Source organism: Aptenodytes forsteri, unplaced genomic scaffold (assembly GCF_000699145.1).
Source record: "Aptenodytes forsteri isolate BGI_AS27 unplaced genomic scaffold, ASM69914v1 Scaffold325, whole genome shotgun sequence".
NCBI classification, from domain to species: domain Eukaryota; kingdom Metazoa; phylum Chordata; class Aves; order Sphenisciformes; family Spheniscidae; genus Aptenodytes; species Aptenodytes forsteri.
In genome coordinates this window covers 1,558,202-1,578,025 of record NW_008795575.1, presented here as the reverse complement: position 1 = coordinate 1,578,025, position 19,824 = coordinate 1,558,202, and the positions used below count along the sequence as shown (strand labels likewise).

The following is a 19,824-nucleotide window of genomic DNA, read 5'->3' as shown; positions in this document are numbered from 1 at the left end:
GAGAAGGTCTTCTACCCCTTCTACCACTTAAGTAAACAGTGGGCATCTAATGCCCAGGTTATTAGTCGGATGGAAGGACATTTGGGTTGCCTCACATACGGATCTGCTGACATGTGTACCAGAAAACAGGCACTGTAAGTCCAAAACATAAGGCTGATTGTAAGTATTCCCTGGAGGACACATTTCCCAAGACCCTACAAAATTGGACTGGCAGCTTATGAAACGTACAATACTGATCCAGCATGTAACAGTAAACTATAGGAAATCATACCCATATATTTGGCCTTCAGACATGAGTGCAGAAATTGCCTGTTTTGGCACCACAAGCCTGTGGATCCACTTGAATCAAACACAGACCTCTTGCAAAGGGCTACGAGAATGCAAAGGTCTGTTCTCCATTGTCGAATACTAACACAAGAGAGGGAAAACTCTAATTTTCCTTTATGGCAAATTTCTTGACCAACTTCTGCCACGAGTACGACTGCTATAGACAGGCCATGCAGTTTAACTTCCCCATAATATTTGCACCCTTTGTCACTCTATTTGCATATCTCAACCACACATCAACTTTTGCTCTGGTTTGCTGCAATAATTTATTGGTAACATGTCACTAACAACTACTACAGGACTTCAGATCTTGATGCCTACACGACTAGCTTTGCAAAGGATCCAGCAAAAATTGCAGGTTGTCATTTTCGTCCACTGTTTCCCACACATAGACCCTGAATTATACAAACCTGCATTTATAAAACGTATGTTAGCATGAAATGCCTTGCAGCTCCCTGTCAAAGACAGAGGGGGGCTGTTATGAATTCCCTCACTTCCACAACTCCTCTGCTGCCAGCTCAAGTACATCTCAAGAACTTTGCAAAACCTGACATGCTGCCTTATTCAGCTGGGGGGGAAGAGAAGGCATCCCGGAACCACCTTTTGGGCTATCTCCTCCTGATGCTTCCCTAGATCAAAAACTGGAAATGCTTCAGGTATTGTTCCCAGAGGGATAAAAAAAAAGAACTTTGTGTCTGATCAAGATGAGGATAGCTAAAGATTTGAGCCTGCATTTTTAAGACAAAAGAAGACACTCTGAAGCAAAAACACATGAATAAATCTATCCCCAGAAGTAAAACTAGTAGAGGAATTCGGAGTGTATGAGGTGGAAGCCAGGAACTCCTAGCCCTTTTCTGAATCCAGCTGGGTGCAGGGGAAGGGGAATCAAACAGCACAGATTTCTTCAGGCAAACTGGGAGAAACACTCTGATGTGTCTGACGGAAGCATTTTACTCTGTGTTTGGAAGTTTATCATGACCGATCAATTCTGGAAGAATTAGTGAGTGAGTTCTGGGTTTTGGCACTGACACAGTCATGGTAAAAAGGCTGGAGGCAAAAGGGAAGTAATTTTCATAATGCTGTGAACTGTTGCCATCAATCCTTACCCAAAACATTTCTTCTACTTGAGTGCAGTGCTGTTCTGTAGGAGCTTTCCTCTTAGCTATTGCCCTTCGTCTCAGGAAGGTTCTCGACCTCACTCGTGCTCTGGATGTAGAGATCCAAGCCAAAGACCAAAGTTTTTGGGAGTTCAATCTTTCTACGGACTTCAAAGAGCTTGGGATATGTAACTTAGTCCAGACAGAAAGCATAACATACGTTTGGAACAACATTATATACATAAAAATAGAAAAGATTGAATGACTGTTAAGGAATGCAGTGTGATGGGGAAGCCTGATGTAAACTGTGCATGGCATTTACATAGCTATTTTCAGCCTCTAACCTAGGTGCTCTGAATCCTAGTGGAAGAACCTACCTTTTCTCCAGCAATTATAAAGACTTTAAGATTTAATTCTCTAAATCATGCCTACGCTGTGTGTCTATACCTGCTGCGAGCAGATGGCATGACTGTTCCCCTAAGGAACTAACTGAGCAACAACTACAAATAGCCAATGCTTATGCTCAGCACTTAGTGCAGTAACATCGAGACTACACATTTTGGGAGGAATCAGCAACTTGCAGAATTAGTCCTTAACAGAAAGCAAGCCAAACGTGAAGGCAAAATAAAAACCCTTAACCAGAAATGCCAAGCCCAAACATATTCAGGTATTTCGAATAATGTAAGTTTATGTAATTCTTAATATTTCTCAGGCATGCCTATGTTTGTCTCCATTTGCGCTTGCTGGGATTGAAGACAGGAATCATCAAGCTCATGGAAATCAGGAGATCACAGAAAAATGCTGTTTTGTAATTGTTCTCAACCAGTTCTGCAAACCTAAGCAGTTCAGACAGTTTGGAAACATTTCCATACTCTCTGATGCTCACATGAAGCAAACTAAGCTCTGGCCTTTTTGAGGTCTACCCATGTTCTCTAAATGAGTGTATCATATTTCTCTATTTACTTAGAATTTTTCACCAGTTAATCTCTCCCTGTCTCATTTTTAATTAAACAAAACAAATAAATGAATCAAGGAAACACAACACAACTTAAGGCAAAGCTTTTCAAAGTGTGGGATTTTGATACCCACACGCTACTGATAGTCAGGGGGTCTTGTCTTGGGAATATAATTCCCTTTTGTGCCTTTGGAAGGCGCACAAAAAATGTGTAGATGATTACAGTGATGGGTCTATTAATTGATATCATCTGGATTTTATGTTATTTAATCAATGTCTGAGCTCTGACTGCAAAAGAAGCTTAAATTGACACCCTCACTCCTTTCTGCTCAACGCTCCCTAACCTGTCTTCTTCGATACATGAATGTAATTTGCGAGTCTGACAAGGGCACAAGTCTCATTACATCGTATCACGGAAATTAGAAACGAATCAATAAACAAAGAGGCAAACTCCTGATCAGCTCGTTCCTACCACACAATGTGGAATTCTTCACATTTTACCCCTAATCCCACGTCTGATCAAACTGAAATGTCTTCAGGGTCAGGAATGCCTCTGCTTCCTTTTGGTATTTCTTTCACAGTCTAATCACATCTCAGAAGAACTGGTATTTTCTGTCTATGTGTCTTATCTTTATCCTTTGTATAATTTGTGCTGTTCAATGCTGAAGAAATAATTCAGCAACAAACTTCATGCTATGGGGCAGATCTTTAATGGAGAAGAAATGCTGGCATGGCCCGAGCAACAGATTAAATCCCCTTCTCGGCATATCCATTTTTACTGTGTCTTTCAGTATAATTTCGACATGGAATTTTCCTGGCATAAATCACACAGGTTTCCCTCTTCCCCTCCACACCACGCTGCGTAGCTCTGTGTTTTGGTAAATCTCATCTATTAATAGTTGCCCTCTGTGGCTATAAAAAAATACCTCAGTAGTCAAAAGCCAACCCTTGCTAGGGAACAGCTGTGGGCGCCTGAACGCACGCAGGACCCGGCATCACACAGCAAAGCCCTTTCTTGGCTCCGTGTCAGAGCAAACCGATTAAATAGGGCCATAGTCAAGCTAACGGAAAAGGAGCCCCTTCCCTGCAACAGAGGGAGAGAGACCAACTCCAGCACTAGGCTGGAGAAACATCAGGGTATTTCCATTTTCTCACTGACATTTTCTTTTTCCTTTTTTAACTCAGCAAACCCCCCCTCCTGTGTCTTCCTCGCTCCACCCTTCTGCCAAGTCCCAATAAACTCTTGCACTTAAAGAAATAGAACAAAGACGTCATCGCAGCGAGTATCAAAGGTCACGGGGTAAATGTTAAGGTCTAGTCTACTTTTTTTTGCCTGATTGATTTAACTGATTAAAGCATTTCTGCTCTTCCTGTGCTTTCAGCAGCATCCTGGGTAACTCAGGGGAAATTCAAACCAACCAGCTGTGATCCGTATTACAAAGTCAAGGCTGAAATACAACACAAGGATGTTGATGGGGCCATACTGGAAAGGGTGAAAGGAAAGGAATATTGTCTCCCAGTAAAGTGACAAATTGCTTTTATGTGTCAGAATGAGAAATATTCAGCTTAGCAGAGGATACAGGGAGTTCATCACCCTCTCAGCATTGAAGGGTACCAGTCCCATCACAGAGGGGCTGGTCGGTGACAAAGTACCTGGTCCCAGGCAGCAGGAATCCTCCCCTGATTTCACGTTGAATTTTCATCTGCATGAACTAAAGTTCTTGAAAATCCTCAAGAATTGCTGAGTTTCAGGGACTTCCATGCAAAGTCATGCCACAGCCATCGCCAGAGTTGGTAGGGAAATGGTACGGGAGCCTCAAGTCCTCTGGAAACCAGCACACCTGGTCTGAGGCTGCAGGCACTTACAAAGCCAATGCCACATAACTTCAGCACTTTTCAAATTTCCCTAGGGACATTTCACTAAGATAAATTCTCCTTGCAAAGCTGATGGGAATGATTTGAAAAACCAACAGAGTCTTGCGCTGGGGAAACTAACTACCACAGCTTCTCACTGAAGTCCTCAATTTATTGACACAACAAGGTTATAGCATGAGAAGCAAATTTATTCCATATTATCTACTGGCAATATAGTTCAAAAGATGCATTTTGAGGCAGCAGAAAGAATTTCATTCTCCAAAGCCTTGTAATTCAACCCTGCTGAAGCTGCCCTCACACAAATCAGTGATGACACATCTTTTCAACGTCTAGGGCCAAAATTATTTTTAAAAGCATTTCAGGTAATTGCCACTGCTGTCATTCCAAACCACTGCTGTTTCCACTATTTTACCATCACTGATGTAACCCAACAAGTGTCAACAGCAAACATGGGCTGCTTCTGCAATTATTGAATTAATGGAAATAATACATTTCACAACAAACAGCTCACACATATCAATGGTCGTGACCAGATCTTTAGCTAGAATTTACATGAGATGTTCTATGTTTCCAAGGTTTGTTATATACTACTCAAACATCTGGGTACCTTCTAAAATAATTGGTCTGCAGGGTGTAGATTTTATCGATCTTTTTCACTGGGGTGGATTGGCCACAAGAGTCTTTAAAACAACAGCAGAAAAAATTTGCTGAACCTAGTTCTCCTGAAGAATTTCAGAAAGATCAAATTAGGCCAAAACCTCTAATCTTGGTTTCAGTGGGGTCCCTTTTTAGCAGGGGTCCCTCTAGCAGGGTCCCTCCTTTAAAACAAAAAGGAAATTAAAAATGAAAAACAGCACTGGGGAAAAGTTAAGCATGTATTTCAAACTCACGCATGCCAGGAAATTTAGAGTTAAAGGTGAAACTCCACCCTAAAGAGCTCCATACTGGAAATATTTCAGCGAACAAACATAACATGTTCTGAAATACAAAGACCCAGTAGGGTGCACTAGGTATGGAGTTTCAGCCTTCACTCCAAATTTCCTGGCTTTTTGGAGGTTTATTAGAATTTCATACCCCAAACATTTAAGTACTCTAAGAAGTTTCCTCAGTGCAGCTCACCCTGATCCTTTTGGAAGCTGAGAACAAGCACTCCGATGGTGTAGCCACCTATCCATTATTAATGAACCTGAAAATACTTTCTTGCAAATTTATGTTAATTTGGAGTGCTGAAATTATGTGTGCAAACTAGGTAGTTTCAGTTGAGTTACCCTGAGAAACTCCAAAATTGCAAATCTACTCAGAACAAAATTGAAGGACAGGATTTAATTGACCCCAGCAGAGCAAGTGCTCCTAATCTTCCTCCACTGTATGTGGGTCCTGTAACTCCGCTTCAGCCAGCGCTGCAATCAAGCAAACACAGAATTGCTTTTGACAGTAGCGGTTTGTACTCCTGGTCTAAACACTCTACCAGGTTGTGGGGTGGGGATATATCCATCCTATTTCTCAATGAATCTGGCCCTAATGAATGAAAAATGACTATGGCTATCAGCATCACACTTTTTTACAACACAGCTTTTATAAACACGTATTACAAATATTGAAGTGGTTCCAGAGTATCGCAGTAATCCTAAAAGATCTGTTGTGAGGCTCTGCATCATTGCATTTCCTGACAGCTCGAAGGAAATTATTACCAGCAACTCTCTGTAGCCCCTCTGATCACCCACACTCTTCATCCTTCTCAAATATGCACACAGAGAAAGTTTTAGGACTCTTTATGACTATTTCAATGGGTGTCTTGACATATAGCTAATGGAGAAGACATCACACGTACTTTGAAATTGGCCTCGCCAGTCACTCTGCACAAGCATATCGTAGTGGTGGACAGGTGCAAAAGTGATGGGACAGCCCCAAAAGTGATGGGACAGCTCCACACTGTCCTGATCCTGGGGTGTTTGAGGGACAATTAATGCTTCTCGCTGCAGTTAAGAGAAGATAAACTGAGACATCCACTTCTTGGGTTTCCCCTAGGCCCAAACTGGGCAGAGGAGAGAGCCTATACTGAAGGGATGACCTGCCTTGGGGAAAGAAGGAAGACAGAATAGGGAGGAGGCAGACAGGGACTTAAAACATCAGGAACTGGTGCCAAAGAAGTTCAAACAAGGGCCAATAGACACAGACTGTGCTTCATGCTGTTGCCTACAGATCTGCCTCTGCATCCTTTCTCCTTCAGTCTTTTCCAAGACCTTTCTCTTTTCCATCACCTTTCCATATAGTTAATTCCCTCCTCATTCTGTTCCAGCTATCAAATTTAAACATACATACATACCCAAATCCCCTGACATACACTCCTTCTCATACTTCTGAAATCCCCCAATGGGCCAACAAACTAAAAAAAGACAGACTACCAAAAAAATCACAAGCAATGATTTCTTGGGAGAAATCTTAATTTTTTTATTTACCGGATCAACTGTTTAATTTGGGGGAAAAAAGGACAAGTTTTCAAGCTCATAAAACCCCTTCTTTGTATTATTATCTTTTTTCCCTAACACTATTAATTGGCTTAAGAAAAGACATCCCCCCTGCTGCTGAAACCTGCCTTACTTGTAAGCTTCAGCTCTCCCAGCTACATCAAGAACATCATTGCTCTGAAAATCATAGCACTGGCACAGTATTATCTGTTTCTTCTGCTCAGAACTTGCACCCCTTTTCCCAATCTTTCCATCACATCTACTGAGGCTGCAGGCAAGTCCTCTGTGGCATAAAGGTATTTTTCTATGCAAAAATATAGACTACTTGTAGAAACTGCTATTTTCTGAGTAATCACACTTTTGGGTTGGCTTTCTCCCCCTGCATTAAGTTCACAGATATCGGGCAAAGGCAGAGCTGCTAGGCCAGTATTCATGCCTCTGCTCACATCGACATTTTCAGCTGAGACTATATAAAGAAAATTCACCTTATCCTTCGCACCCCTTCTCCTGAACCCTGCGAACCCACTACATGAAGACATCAGTAATGCCGAGGGTTTGAAGTGTGGCTGCACAGAGCAAACTCCCCCAGGACATAGCACAAGTCAGCATCATCTCTTCTGAAAGATTTCTGTACATTTCCACTGGCAGCAATAGTGAAGGGATCATTAGGGAAAAAAAAACCCAACTGAAGTACTGTTTGCCCAACTCCAGCAATCCACGTGAGAGGCAAAGTCAAATGCATCGTGCTCATGGATGTTGTAAATGGAGCATGATGGAGGTGGCTGGTCTGTATTTCCCCAAGGGGCAGCTATTGCTTGCAAGAATTGGACTTAAATTCCTATCAGAAAATAAGTCTGAAAGATGGGATGGGAATTGCAAATGGTTGCAGGTATGGCACCTGGTTAAGCTTGCCACAGAAATAGCCTGTGCTTTGCATCTTTCTCTGTGTGAAAGGTGCAACCTCCTGAATTTACAGAAGGTTTCAGCTGCCACTAATTAAAAACGCAGAAGGCACCTCACACCCACTACTGAAGAGAGGTTGTACACAAATGGATAGGGGAGAAAACCAGGGTGATTAATGCAAAGCCCCATAGCGCTTTAAAGAGGCATGTTGGACGTGACCAAACTGTGGGTCTGTGTGTAAGACAGTATAATTTGAATTGATCAGCAAAGAGAATAAAACAGCTTATATACACTGCTACTTTTCAGAACATGGAAGGGGATGAGCTTCACCTTGTTTGCTTAAACAGAGGCTGGTAAGGGGTTGCTGGAGAGCGTCCGTGCCCGCAGGGCAGCCGGACCTGGAGGACACAGTGCTGCAGAGCAGCGAGGGGCAAACTCAGTCCGTGCCAAATCTGCAGACTCTGCGCTTGCAAATCTTCCATGTGGGGTTCCAGAGCCAGAGCCAAATGGGTCTGCATTAGCGCTGGAGAGTATAATAAGACTTTAATCTATCGTCTCCCACAAGGATTCTTAATGATCTCTGATAGTTTACTCCATAGATTTTATAGGCTGTCTTCATTCCAAGCATCCTGCAGTTTGACCAGACAGTGATCTTTTTACATAATGGATAACGTCCATGAAAGAAACCATGAGTCTTATGAGTCTCGGGGAAAAAATGTTTCTTGAAAAAAACTGTTGCAAAAGATGACTGCGGGTCAAGCTACATTGAGCAAACTCCTACTGTTTCTAGGGTGTGCAATCGTATACTTAGAAATAATTTCTTTAGTACTGAAGTCCTGTCTATATCAGAATTCAATACTAGACTTATAAATGTCAGTTGCTAGCATGGGAACAGATGCAACTCCTCCCAGCTGATTAACATCCCTGACATCTGGAATAGAGGACAGAATAAACAGGGAGAACAGAGGATTTCCTGTCGGGACTTGGCTTTTGGGTGACAACTACCAAGATACAGCAACTCTGTCCTTGAGAGTGTTACCTCTCCACCTTCTAAACAGCCCTGGGGCTGGTAATTAAAGAACTGGACATTTAATGCCAAATCCCTAGACAAAAACTCAGGTATTTGCTATATGTCTGTCTGATACCTGTGTGAATTCAGGAATCCTTGATGTCAAGAGCTGCACAATGGTCTCTTCGAGGCAGGGGATTAAGTTCTCAAGCTTCCTGAATTGAAGAGCTTTGATGAATTTCTTCTGTTCTTTTTAGTGTTTCGGATTAGGTGGAAGTTAATCCTTTATTGGGGATCAAGGAGTATTTCTTACAACTCTTCTAGCTCCTAGAAAAAGGCATTATGTATACCTCCCTCCGCCAGAGTAAGTTGACCATATTTTGCAAAGAAGCCTCACGAAAAGAGGAGTGGAAGAGAAGCAAAAAGAGTTAATAGGCTGATCTGACCAGAAACTCCATGGAGGAGCCCTGAAGTGCAGCCACAGCTCAGTTATCTGTACGAGGTTGACCTAAGCTGTGGATTAGCCAGCCACCTCCTGGTTTTAATGGTACTGCTGCCATCCACATGGCATAGCACGGTGTGTTCTTCATACAAGGCTCTGCCGTACCCATTGCTGTTCAAAACCACCATGGAAATTGCTACAAATTGTTCAAACATGTATTCAGAGTCTAATTTACATACGACTGGAATGTCCCGATGCCCTTAATCTTGAGCGAGCTGATGTGATGCAACACTAAACTTTGCTGAACTGCGCAATACAAGCGTTGGAAAAGGCCACAGAAAAGGGTGGGATCAGCAGCACACTGGACTCCAGCTCTTTGGTTCGGTATCACCCTGAGTCTGCAGGCAGGTGCTGCAAATAGACTCTGGAGCGCGTACAGCTCATCCCTGCCCCTTGTTTAGGCAGAGCAGAAGGGTTGCGGGAGCCCTTAGGGCACACATGCGGATGTTGAGAAAGCCTGTCCCCGGGGTCAGTTATTCCGAGGGGATTTCCAGCAAGTATTCAGTAGATTGTATGAATTGAGGGAGTTTGAAGACACTCCAGTAGCTTTTACTGTTTCAGGAATTTCATCAGCATTTTCCTAAGAAGGCATCAAGGGGGATGGTTTCTTATCTGTCCATGCGATCCTGTGGTGAAGCCTGATGTACAAGCACAGTATTACATAAAAGGAATGGCTCAGTTAACCATAGTATGGTGCAAGAATTTGCCACATCAAATGGCACTTACAGAGCATGATTTCCTGTGATCCCTTGCTGTTTGTTTCAAGTTTTTTGAAAAGGAGCCATGGTAGGTGTCATGAGCTCAAAGTCTTTCCTATTTTGTAACCAGCAATATCCCAAACAACACAAGGAATGTGTCTTTCTGGCAAGTGTGTTTATCCTTGCTCCTTTCTTTTGTATTGGGCCAGACTGTATGATCTTAGCATGTTCTAATTTCCCAGAATTGCAGAAATAAAGAAAAGCTGAACAATATTTGCAAATCTTGTGCTGGGACTAAACACATTTTGTCCCACTCTCATGAAATTAATAAAAAGAAGCGAGGCAGATGTTCTTGGATAAAGCCTGCTGTGTGGCTAATGATAACCAGTCTCTTGTTTTTTCCTCGTAGGCTATTAAAAAAGATGAGAGAGAACCTAGTTGGTACCACCATGTTTACAGCTTTCTGCTGAGCAGCTCTGAGAGCTGAGTCCCCATCCATTGGTGCGGTCCCTCTGAACTGTCCCTCTGGCAAACTTCTTTACGGATATGCTGCTGTACTTAAATCTCTATGCACCAACATCCCCGCTACCTGACTATGGCACAGAATATCAGCTCTCTGGAGGAAAATGTTTTTGGAGAGATGCCAGAAAGAGAGGTTGAAGAGGAAAAAAAAAAACCCCACCTCTGGTGCTGGGATCAGCTCTAAGGTCACCACAGTTGAACAACACAGTGACCGTAGGACACCATCAAAGTACCTGAGCGCTTTGTCCAAGGTGCCAATGGGATCACAAGAAACTTATAATGCAGATCAGAGGTGTCTTGAAATTGTTCTAGCGATACCACATCTGTGGTTGCACTTAGTCAAGAAGCATCCACAGATTTTTTTGTAACAAGACTGATAGCAACTTTGACCCAGCATGGAGGCTTGATGGGCTGGAACTGAGACACTCAGAAGAAGGAAAGTGACTGGAAACGGATACATCTTCTTTTGGGGATGAAGAGGCACTGAAGAGGGTTCCTGTTTATAACAGCATTAATCAAGCATTAGCACTTTTTGGTTGGTTCCAAAGGACACAAGTATTTCAGGAATAAACTCTGCATGGTGAACAGCTGGATGCAACTGCTGACACTAAGGGTGTAGAAGGAACGAAACCCAGTAGCGTCTGAGGCCCCCCCCAGTACCAAGGAAGGCTGCGAAGAGTCTTTACAGCACAAAGCTCAGGAAACTTTTTACTGGTACCATTTCATCTTATCTACCTGTTTTATTTGATGCCCCACCAGACTGAGGGCTCTTTTCCCTTCCTTCTGCTATTGTTAGACTGAACTTGGGCAGAGGAAATACCTGGAATTAGATGTGAGCTCTCAGTGGCTGTAGAGATGTCTTCACTCATGTGGTGCAAGGCCTGCACTAGAGGAGACTGAGGACTCTTTGCCAATGAAAGTGATGACAAGAGGGGCTGGTGATGCAAAATGGGCCCAGATGGTGCCAACTGAGTCACAGATTTTGACTGAGTCACTAATTGGCATGGAAATCTCTCTCAGGGGATGATGCTGAGGGCAATTCCAAAGCCAAACATAGGGTTTGATTCTTCACCCTTTTAGTCAATGAAGGCTTTGCTGCCAAAGCCACTGTCCTAAACCTGTATTTGTTAGCCTAAATACTCAAAGCAGTGTTCAGCCTTACAAACCTCATTGATCAAGTCCACAGGCCTCATAGCTGTATTTTGCCATCCTGAGTGCAAACACCCATCGTAGGGGTGGGTATGAGCTCAGCCTAAGCACATCAGCCACCAAATAAAGGCTCCAGAGGGATAGAATATCTTCTACTGTCCTTCTTGGTTTCATTGCCAGTGATCAATGCTGCGTTACAATGTCTGTGCAAAGACAAATAAATGAAATCTAACTGTTGTAAAAAAATGTTTGGAGGATCTATGGATTTTCTCAGGCTCTACACTGTGGAAGAGGACCTTCAGGCCTCCTTCACCGACTTAAGTGCGTCAGTCAAGAGGAGGTGGTTCTCAAGCCAAAATGAACATGTAGAAGATCTGTGAGCTCAATGCCATGAAATGCAAATCCTCCAGACAAGTTCAGCAAGGTGGTTGTCTCCAAAAGGAACATGTAACTGCGTACGAAAAGCAACTATGCTGTGTTAAAGTAACTTCAGATTTTGGAACTAAATTCCTTGCTTGGGCTTGTGCAAGTACAATCTGTGCAGCAAAAAGACTTCATTTGAAATAGAAACATCTCTGTATGTCAGAATAACATTAAGGCACAGTCTTAAATCTGTCAACTAAAATTTAAAAGGCTTTTCTTGTTTCATTTTGTATGGGTATTATGCTGGTCACAGAACAAGTGATAAAAGGGTACTATCAGATTAAAAATAATGTATTTTTCTAAAAATTGTCATAGCTGTTATAACTAACACCTCGAGTTCTCAGAACTACAGTGTTAAAACAACCCAATTTGCATTATGCCTTTGATGATATTTGCTTAGTTGTGTTCTTCTCCAGTTGAACGGTATTAAAAGATTGGTATTTTTCCTTTCAGTATTTTCAATCATTAGTATTTAAAGTATTTCCTCATTTGAGCTTTGCTCACTGGTAACTGACTGAAGTCAAGCTAAGCTATAAGGATTTTTTAAAAAACAACCTCACTGGATTTTGAAAAAAAAAAACCAACCCCAAAAAACTGGAAAGGAAGCATTTCTTTGCAGCTTAATTATGTGTATTTAAAGCTCCAGTAGAGCTGATAATGTTGTTTAAAAAGGTCTCTCTACTAAGAAAGTTACAAATATAGCCTGAATTGCTATAATGGAAGGGACTCCAGAACAGCTCATACTTTCCTTCTTAACCTGAACTTTCGTGTTGACAACACAGGGTGTTCTGACAATCTAGTGGTTTTCATAGAATCATAGAATCATTAAGGCTGGAAAAGACCTCTAAGATCATCGAGTCCAACCGTCAACCCAACACCCCCATGCCCACTAAACCATGTCCCTAAGCGCCTCATCTACACGTCTTTTAAATACTTCCAGGGATGGTGACTCAACCACTTCCCTGGGCAGCCTGTTCCAATGTTTAACCACTCTTTCAGTAAAGACATTTTTCCTGTTTTCCCCCATGACTCCATGAATTGCCCAAAAAAAACCTGTAACATGGGATACAGACAACAGAATTTCAGCTTTAACCTTCATCTTCTGTGTGTTTATATTTCTAACCCATTCACAGGGAACACTTTTTTACTTAAACATACTAACTCTTATCTGAAGATGATCAAAAGGAAGTTGGAGTAATTGTAGATACGTGGTACTCAACTGATGCAAGTTATTCAGGGAGCCCCTCTTCAAACTACAACAAAGGCGCTCAGGATTTTATAAACTCACATCCACCCACAGAAAGTTGCCCTGCCATTTGCAATGAAGTGGCATTACCCCCATTTTCGTATGTATAAAAAGGGGTGCAGAAGAGTTCAATTACCCACCCAATGTGTGCAACAGCACTGCCAGGAACCTGGTACCCACCTCCCTCCTCATAACCCACAGACTCAGGTGCTCCTCTGCAGCAGTACTTACAGAAAGCCGTACTCATAGCATTAAGAATATAGAATAACCTACCTACCTTCAAAGAAGTCCTACAGAATTAAAGTCTACCTAAGAGTATTTATGTTCTCTTCCATGCCTGAGAGGCTCTTCCCTCTCCAAATACATATGAGCTTTCTATGACATCTAATCCCCACTCCTAAGAGTCTGTGGTTAAAATAAACTGTGCAATGCTACAATATACTGCTCATAACCAAGGACTAATGGGTCTCCCAAAGTTGGCTGCTTCAGTCTTTAGCATTAACTCTCTTTAGCTTAGATGGGGAATACCAATTCAATGTTAAGATGCTGTTGAGACCATTACTGAGATTGCATTTGGATAACTGTAATGTGAGCTAAATACTATGAAAAAAAAAAATAATTAAAACTCCAAAGCCCATAATGCCAATAACACAAGGGTTCAACAGTCAGCAGGCTGATCAATACCTAGACAAATATTCATTAACATGACCATAAAAGGCATGTTTGTTTAAGAAATTGCCTACCTGTAAGGAGAATATGGGTCAAAGCACGTCTTGGTGACTTCTGTTATCTCTGGGTTACAGCATTCCCCACCATCAAAGTTGTATCTCTCGTAATTACAATCCATGTCACACACACCGTTCTGCTTCTTCTTGTTGAAGAGCGTGTGGCGTACGTGTCGGCAGTCTCCGCCATCGTACCCGGTCAAGGTGTGGTTGCACTCAGGATCACAGTTCTCATCCCCTATCTTGCTGATATCACAGTTGGCCAGGATGAGTCGGTGGCGAAGGGAAGAGTTCTTCACCTCCAGCACCTCCAGCTCCCAGGTGATGTTGTAGCGACTGAAAGCCTCATTTAAATGCTGATGCTGGAACTCAATCTGCTGCCGGCTGACGGTGGGGTTCTGGTGCTTGTCATCATAGAGATTTACCACACGGTAGCGGACGATTTTGTTGCGGCGGAAGCTAGGGAGCTTGTTGTAGCTGGCAATTACATCCGTGTTGTCACAGACTGTCTGTCCGCAGAGAGGAGGGTCTAGGCTGGTATCCAGCAAATAGCCATGATGATAGCTGAACTTGCTCTGAGGACTGCTGCCATCCTTCATGGGAGACCAGGTGTTTTTCACATTCAGTAAACTATCATGAAGAACTAGCTGAGGTAGAGGCGTGTCTTGTCTGTGAATTGCCTGGCCCATGTCCAACAAGATCTCCTTCTGAGACCGGGCTGTCCTCCAGAGGCTGAAGTGCTCTACGTAACCCCGATAGTTCTGGTTCAGGGCATTTCCTCCAACCATGAGCACCTTGCACTTCAAGGTCAGAAGACTGAAGATGCTGCCCACTTGCTCTCCACTTGTGGCCACCTGGGCACCATTCACATAGAGTTTCATCAGGTGCCCATCATACGTGGCAGCCAGATGCACCCACTGGTTGGGGAGGTAGCTGCGATGTGCTGCAATGGTGGTTACTTTGCGAGCACGGTCCGTCTTCAGAGAGAAGAAATAGCGGGGGTCTCTATTCCCCTGGTCACTGACGGTGTTAATCCCCAGGACCCATCCTCGGTCACGGGAGGTGTAAGAACATTTGTCATATAGTCCTATGTGCCCCCAAAAAAGAAATATGAATAAATAAGGATGACAGAATAAAGAATTTAGTCTTTCAATTGTATAACTATATCTCTCTATATGTATATACACAGACCCACCTACATATGTTAGAAAGTTAGTGTATAAGAAAGACATTAAATCATCTAGTGCGTGATTGTGGGAGGTCATGTTAAGACTTGCTATTAAAGGTCACATTTTGCCAGCGGCGAGTACGAATGGGATTCCCCATTCCTGACCAAAAACCAAAACCTTTTGGAAATTTCTATCAGCAAAATGTTGTACCGTGCATTTGTTTCTTACCTTCACTCAACCCATACATCACTGGTTGAAAATAAGAACAGTCTTGAGAAGCAATCCTTGTTGATCTCACTCGTATCTCATACCCATGAACCCTGTATCTAGTAAGGTCCAGAGGAGAAATAAGTATAAAATCTAAGTACTGCACAGTTTGAGAAACACTGAGCAGCTGCAACAATCTTGGTAGAATCAAGCACCCAAATCCTACAGAGAGTGAATCGGATGTGTTCAGGCTACCTTCAAATTCATACCCAATAAAAATCAGTAAGCAAATGGCATACATTGGTATGCTGGATGTGCTGAACAAGGTATATACCACACCAAGAAAGGGCAAGAAACATGCACGGACGGACACACGCATTCAGAAAGATTCCTGCCCCCTCACACACACACTTAATAGCAATTTGGTGCACCGCAGGGAATATACACTAATGATTTCTCTCATAGACAACGTGTGGATCCACACCTAAAGCTCTCTCAACCGGTCTTCAGACAGCTCCAAGCGGTGGGAAGAGCCCACACCTTCTCAGTTTGGGACAATAGGTTTGGCAAGTTAAAGACATGCATTTCCATCTTTCAGTTCTCAAAGGCCAAGGGCTACAGGGACACCCCTCAACTGAAAAAATAATCGTTGGAGCCTTCAGCACCAAATGGCCTTTCTACTATCAGGACATAGAAAACAATCCTTCCCCCAAGCCTTCACTTCCAAAAGCCTAAACGAAAATCATAAATCTCTGACAGTTCAGTCCTCATGAAAAGACTAAATATCCCCTTACCTCACCCCTGCACCCTAACCCTCCCAGCACTACAACCAAATAACATCTTCTGCTTCTGACTAAGTTGCTCAACAGCCATCTGTTAACAATCACTCATTAACAGTGCAGTCTTGTCTAGTATCAACAGAGCAAAGGTTACAGGAGCATTCACTGTATTTTTCCTCCCCTCTCCCAGCACCCACCTTCCCCCCTCTCCTCACACCCTTCCCCTCTCCTCCTCCTCCCCCTGTAAAAAAAGTCTTCTGATGGGAAAGTTAAAAAAATTTAAACAGGCCTTTTTTCTGCACGCTGGTACGCTGGTATTTTGCTAGGGACTCTGAGCTCCCCCTTTTCCTGTTTCCTTTGGAAGAGAGATCCCAGGGTTCGGAAGGTAATGTGTTTATTCATCTGTAGGGCGCACTCAGTTCAAAACCTTTTCGAAACCAGCTTCTAGTTTATACTGCTACTTCTGATCATGAGAAAGGAGAGGAGAAGAACCAGGGAAGGAAAGAACAAATATGCTAAAAAAAATTACATTTGCTGGGATGGATGTTTACCTGAGAAATTCGTGATATGAAAGCCAAAGCTACCAATGACCTTCTGGAGTCTGTTTTTTAAGCATTTTTTAATTTTTCTTTATGGAATGAATACTTCTACAAAGCATTAATTTTCAGAGGTATGAGAGCCCATAAACGTCTGCGTTTTTATGAATCTCAAATGAAGGTATTGTCCAATGATAGTGGGTGGATAATACTACAATGAATGAGAAGACAGCTGGCAAGACAAGTCCCTCTTCCAAATAAGTCATAAAAAAAAAAGTTATAAAAATCTCAACTTATTGTAATAAGACCATTAGAGCTGGTCAGACATTTTGTAAGAGAGTTTTTGCCTGCCAAGAAATGCCAACACGGTGAGAACAGAAAAAGCGATGCAGAAATGGGCTAGTCCCAACAAATCTCTCTGAGAAGGTGCGGGTCTTCAACATGGCCAGGAGAATCCCAGGGACTCCCCTCGGCTGTTTTGACTGCAAGCATAGAAGGTCAACCCATCCCAGCCATGCCCCCCATCATCTCCTGCCACCTTTGCCACCCAGTGACCGAATTCTGCAGGCCCACGGACCACAGGGCAGCTGCACACGCAATAGCTGCTCCACCTGTTTCTTAAGGCATCCAAGATCCCTGCTGTTGGACGGACAGCTGGAAGTCCTTGGAACAGGCTTCTGGGGTCTCCAGGTCTGGGGAAGTCCACCATACAGTCTTTACGGGTCAAGTTTTTTGGCTTTTTGTACTGACCGGGGCTGGAAATATTCCCCCAAAGAACTGATAAATTATTGTGGAATGGAAATTCAGTTTCCTAGCCAGCATTAAAGAACATCTTCCTCTCTCTCTGAAGTGCTGCATGATGCTAGTGATTGACCTCAGCTGAACAGATGGAGCTGCTGGAGGAATACTACAGAATAGTAGCAATCCTCCCTTGCCTTTGAGCATTTAAACCCTGATGTGATGCAACGTGTCTTGAGTTTGGCTCAAACAGCTGCCATCAATTCAAGATTTACAGGGAGCCAAAGGAGGGCAGAAAAAGAAAAAAACAGTGACAATAGGGACACCACTGAACATGCCAGTATGAAAGCTGCTGAACTAAAACAGTCTACTATTCCAGTTCCTTACATTTTCTAGTTTAGGGCAAAGGTCATTACTGAATCCATATGCCACGTACGGTATTCTTTTCTCAAACTTTTACTATTACAAACATCCAACTCTTGATGAAAAGATGGATTGAACACAATCCCTTCAGCAGCAAGACTTGTTTTATTCTTAAGAGAAAGGAAAAAGAGTAAGAAAAGGGATAAGAAACCCACACTCCCTATAACTTGCAAGTCGCACCAGTTCTTTATGACCTTCTTTTGCTTGTATGCTGTACCTACTTTCCCAATCCTTCACTTACTTTTGGCTTTAGACTAAGAATCCTCCGGCTAAGGGAGTGTCACTTTTCCGTTTTGTCCCCAGCACAATGAAACTAATTTCAGCTGGGACTTTGGATGTCATAATAAAAGAATTTATTACTTCTTCTATGACAACTAATAAGGGCAAAGCCATTGGAAGAGGGACATGTGAAATAATTGCCAGAACTTCTGAAAACTGAATAATTTGATGTTTTCACAATTTATTTCAATTTAGTAAAAGGTTCCATAGCCATGAGTTATTTCTCAGACATAATTAAGAACATTTTAAACAAGAGGCCTCTTTTACCCCAAACAAGGCTGGTTTTGAGCAAAATCACCCCTCACAATGGTTGACACTCCGAATTTCAAAATTCAGCTGTGACCACAACCAACATTTACATGAAAAACATACAGAGTTTGGATTCTCATTTACACTGAGAATTCTTTACAATAATGTGGTAAAGGACATTTTAGCTACTTAATATCCCTTTACAAACCAAGAGTGGTGTAAAGAGGCCTCATGGTAAATGAGACTCAAGCCAATGACTGCAAAACCACAATTTGGCGAATATGCCTGAAGTTTCTGAGCCAAGAAATGGTGCGAAATAAAACTGATGTTTGTTTTCCCCACAGCAATTAGATTAAAAAAATATGTACAAGTTTCATACAGCAGCAAACAGTTTTCCTCACTTCTGCTTGCCCTGAGTTGCTAGAAAGGGATGGAGCTACAACTGAGAAGAATACTGACAGCCCTTCTAATTCCTTAGTCTGAATGATGTTTTCCCCGTAAAGCTCCTGTTCCTGAAACTCAAGGGATTAAAACAGAATTTTATCTTTTATTAAAAAAAAGAAGAGGCAGTAGTTCAGCTTTCCAGTAAGAGTCATTGGTAACCTTCCTTCCCCACAAAGAAGTGAGTCACTTTTCAGACAACTCCAGAGAAGTGCATGAACAGAGTAAGATGCCACGTTCCTGTATGCTTGGCCAAAGACAGACTTTCACGGTCCACGAGGCTCCTTGCAGTCCCATGATATTTGTCCCTTATAGGAAAAGTAAATTCCTAGGCATCAAAAGAGTGGGCAAAGCTGGAAAATTAAGCTCCAAAGCCCCGATGCCAAAAGTCAAACATGGGAAACCAGAAATATAGTCCCTTTTTTTTAAAAGTGGCATCTCAGTGCTCTCGCTACTGACGCACAATTGCTCCAGTATATGACTGTCCATCCAACCTCTTCCAGGAGGCCCTAATCAAGGCCATATATTATATAAATATATAATTTATAACCAGTTTGCTTTCAGGACTTCGCTGGGACTTAAATAGAGCCACATCCTTGCATGGGCCCTGTGCACTGGACAGGATTTGGCAGCACGACCACAGTGTGTAGTATCAGCTGCTGAACTTCTGGAAGAAAGTCCTGGGTGAGGACACAAGACATTGCTGTAACCAAGCTCACGATGCCGAGATTGGAGCAGATGTTTATCAGCAGCAGCCACAGAGAAACGGGAACTCACAGCTAGAGGCTGTAGCTGCTGGAGTCCTAAGTAGCTCTCTCTGTGGGCAGTTTGAAAGAAGAGAGGCCGAAGTCGCCCATGCAAGCTGCTGTAATCCGCTTTAATATTATCAATAACAGACTCCAGGCCTCCCTACCACACTTCAGTGCAGTTTTTTGCATCTTGCTAAGAGCAATCTTTCCGGTAATCAGCCCAGCCATAGAATTACCTAAGAATGCAGAAAAAGTTTCCCCATTTTGCTGAGCAACTGGAAGCAAAAAAAAAAAAAAAAAAAAAAAAAAAAAAAAAATTTTTTTTTTTTTCTTTTAAAAAAATCTGTATTAACAA

General features: G+C 42.6%; 1 protein-coding gene across 1 annotated transcript in view; it reads right to left on the bottom strand.

Moving 5' to 3' along the window:
• Nucleotides 1–19,824, bottom strand: part of PAPPA (pappalysin 1) — a 181,665-nt gene that overhangs the window by 139,312 nt on the left and 22,529 nt on the right. The window contains exon 2 of the mRNA XM_009282252.2: nt 13,918–14,986. Within this exon, the coding sequence (XP_009280527.1) occupies nt 13,918–14,986 (1,069 nt within the window). The remainder of the gene's footprint in view (nt 1–13,917; nt 14,987–19,824) is intronic.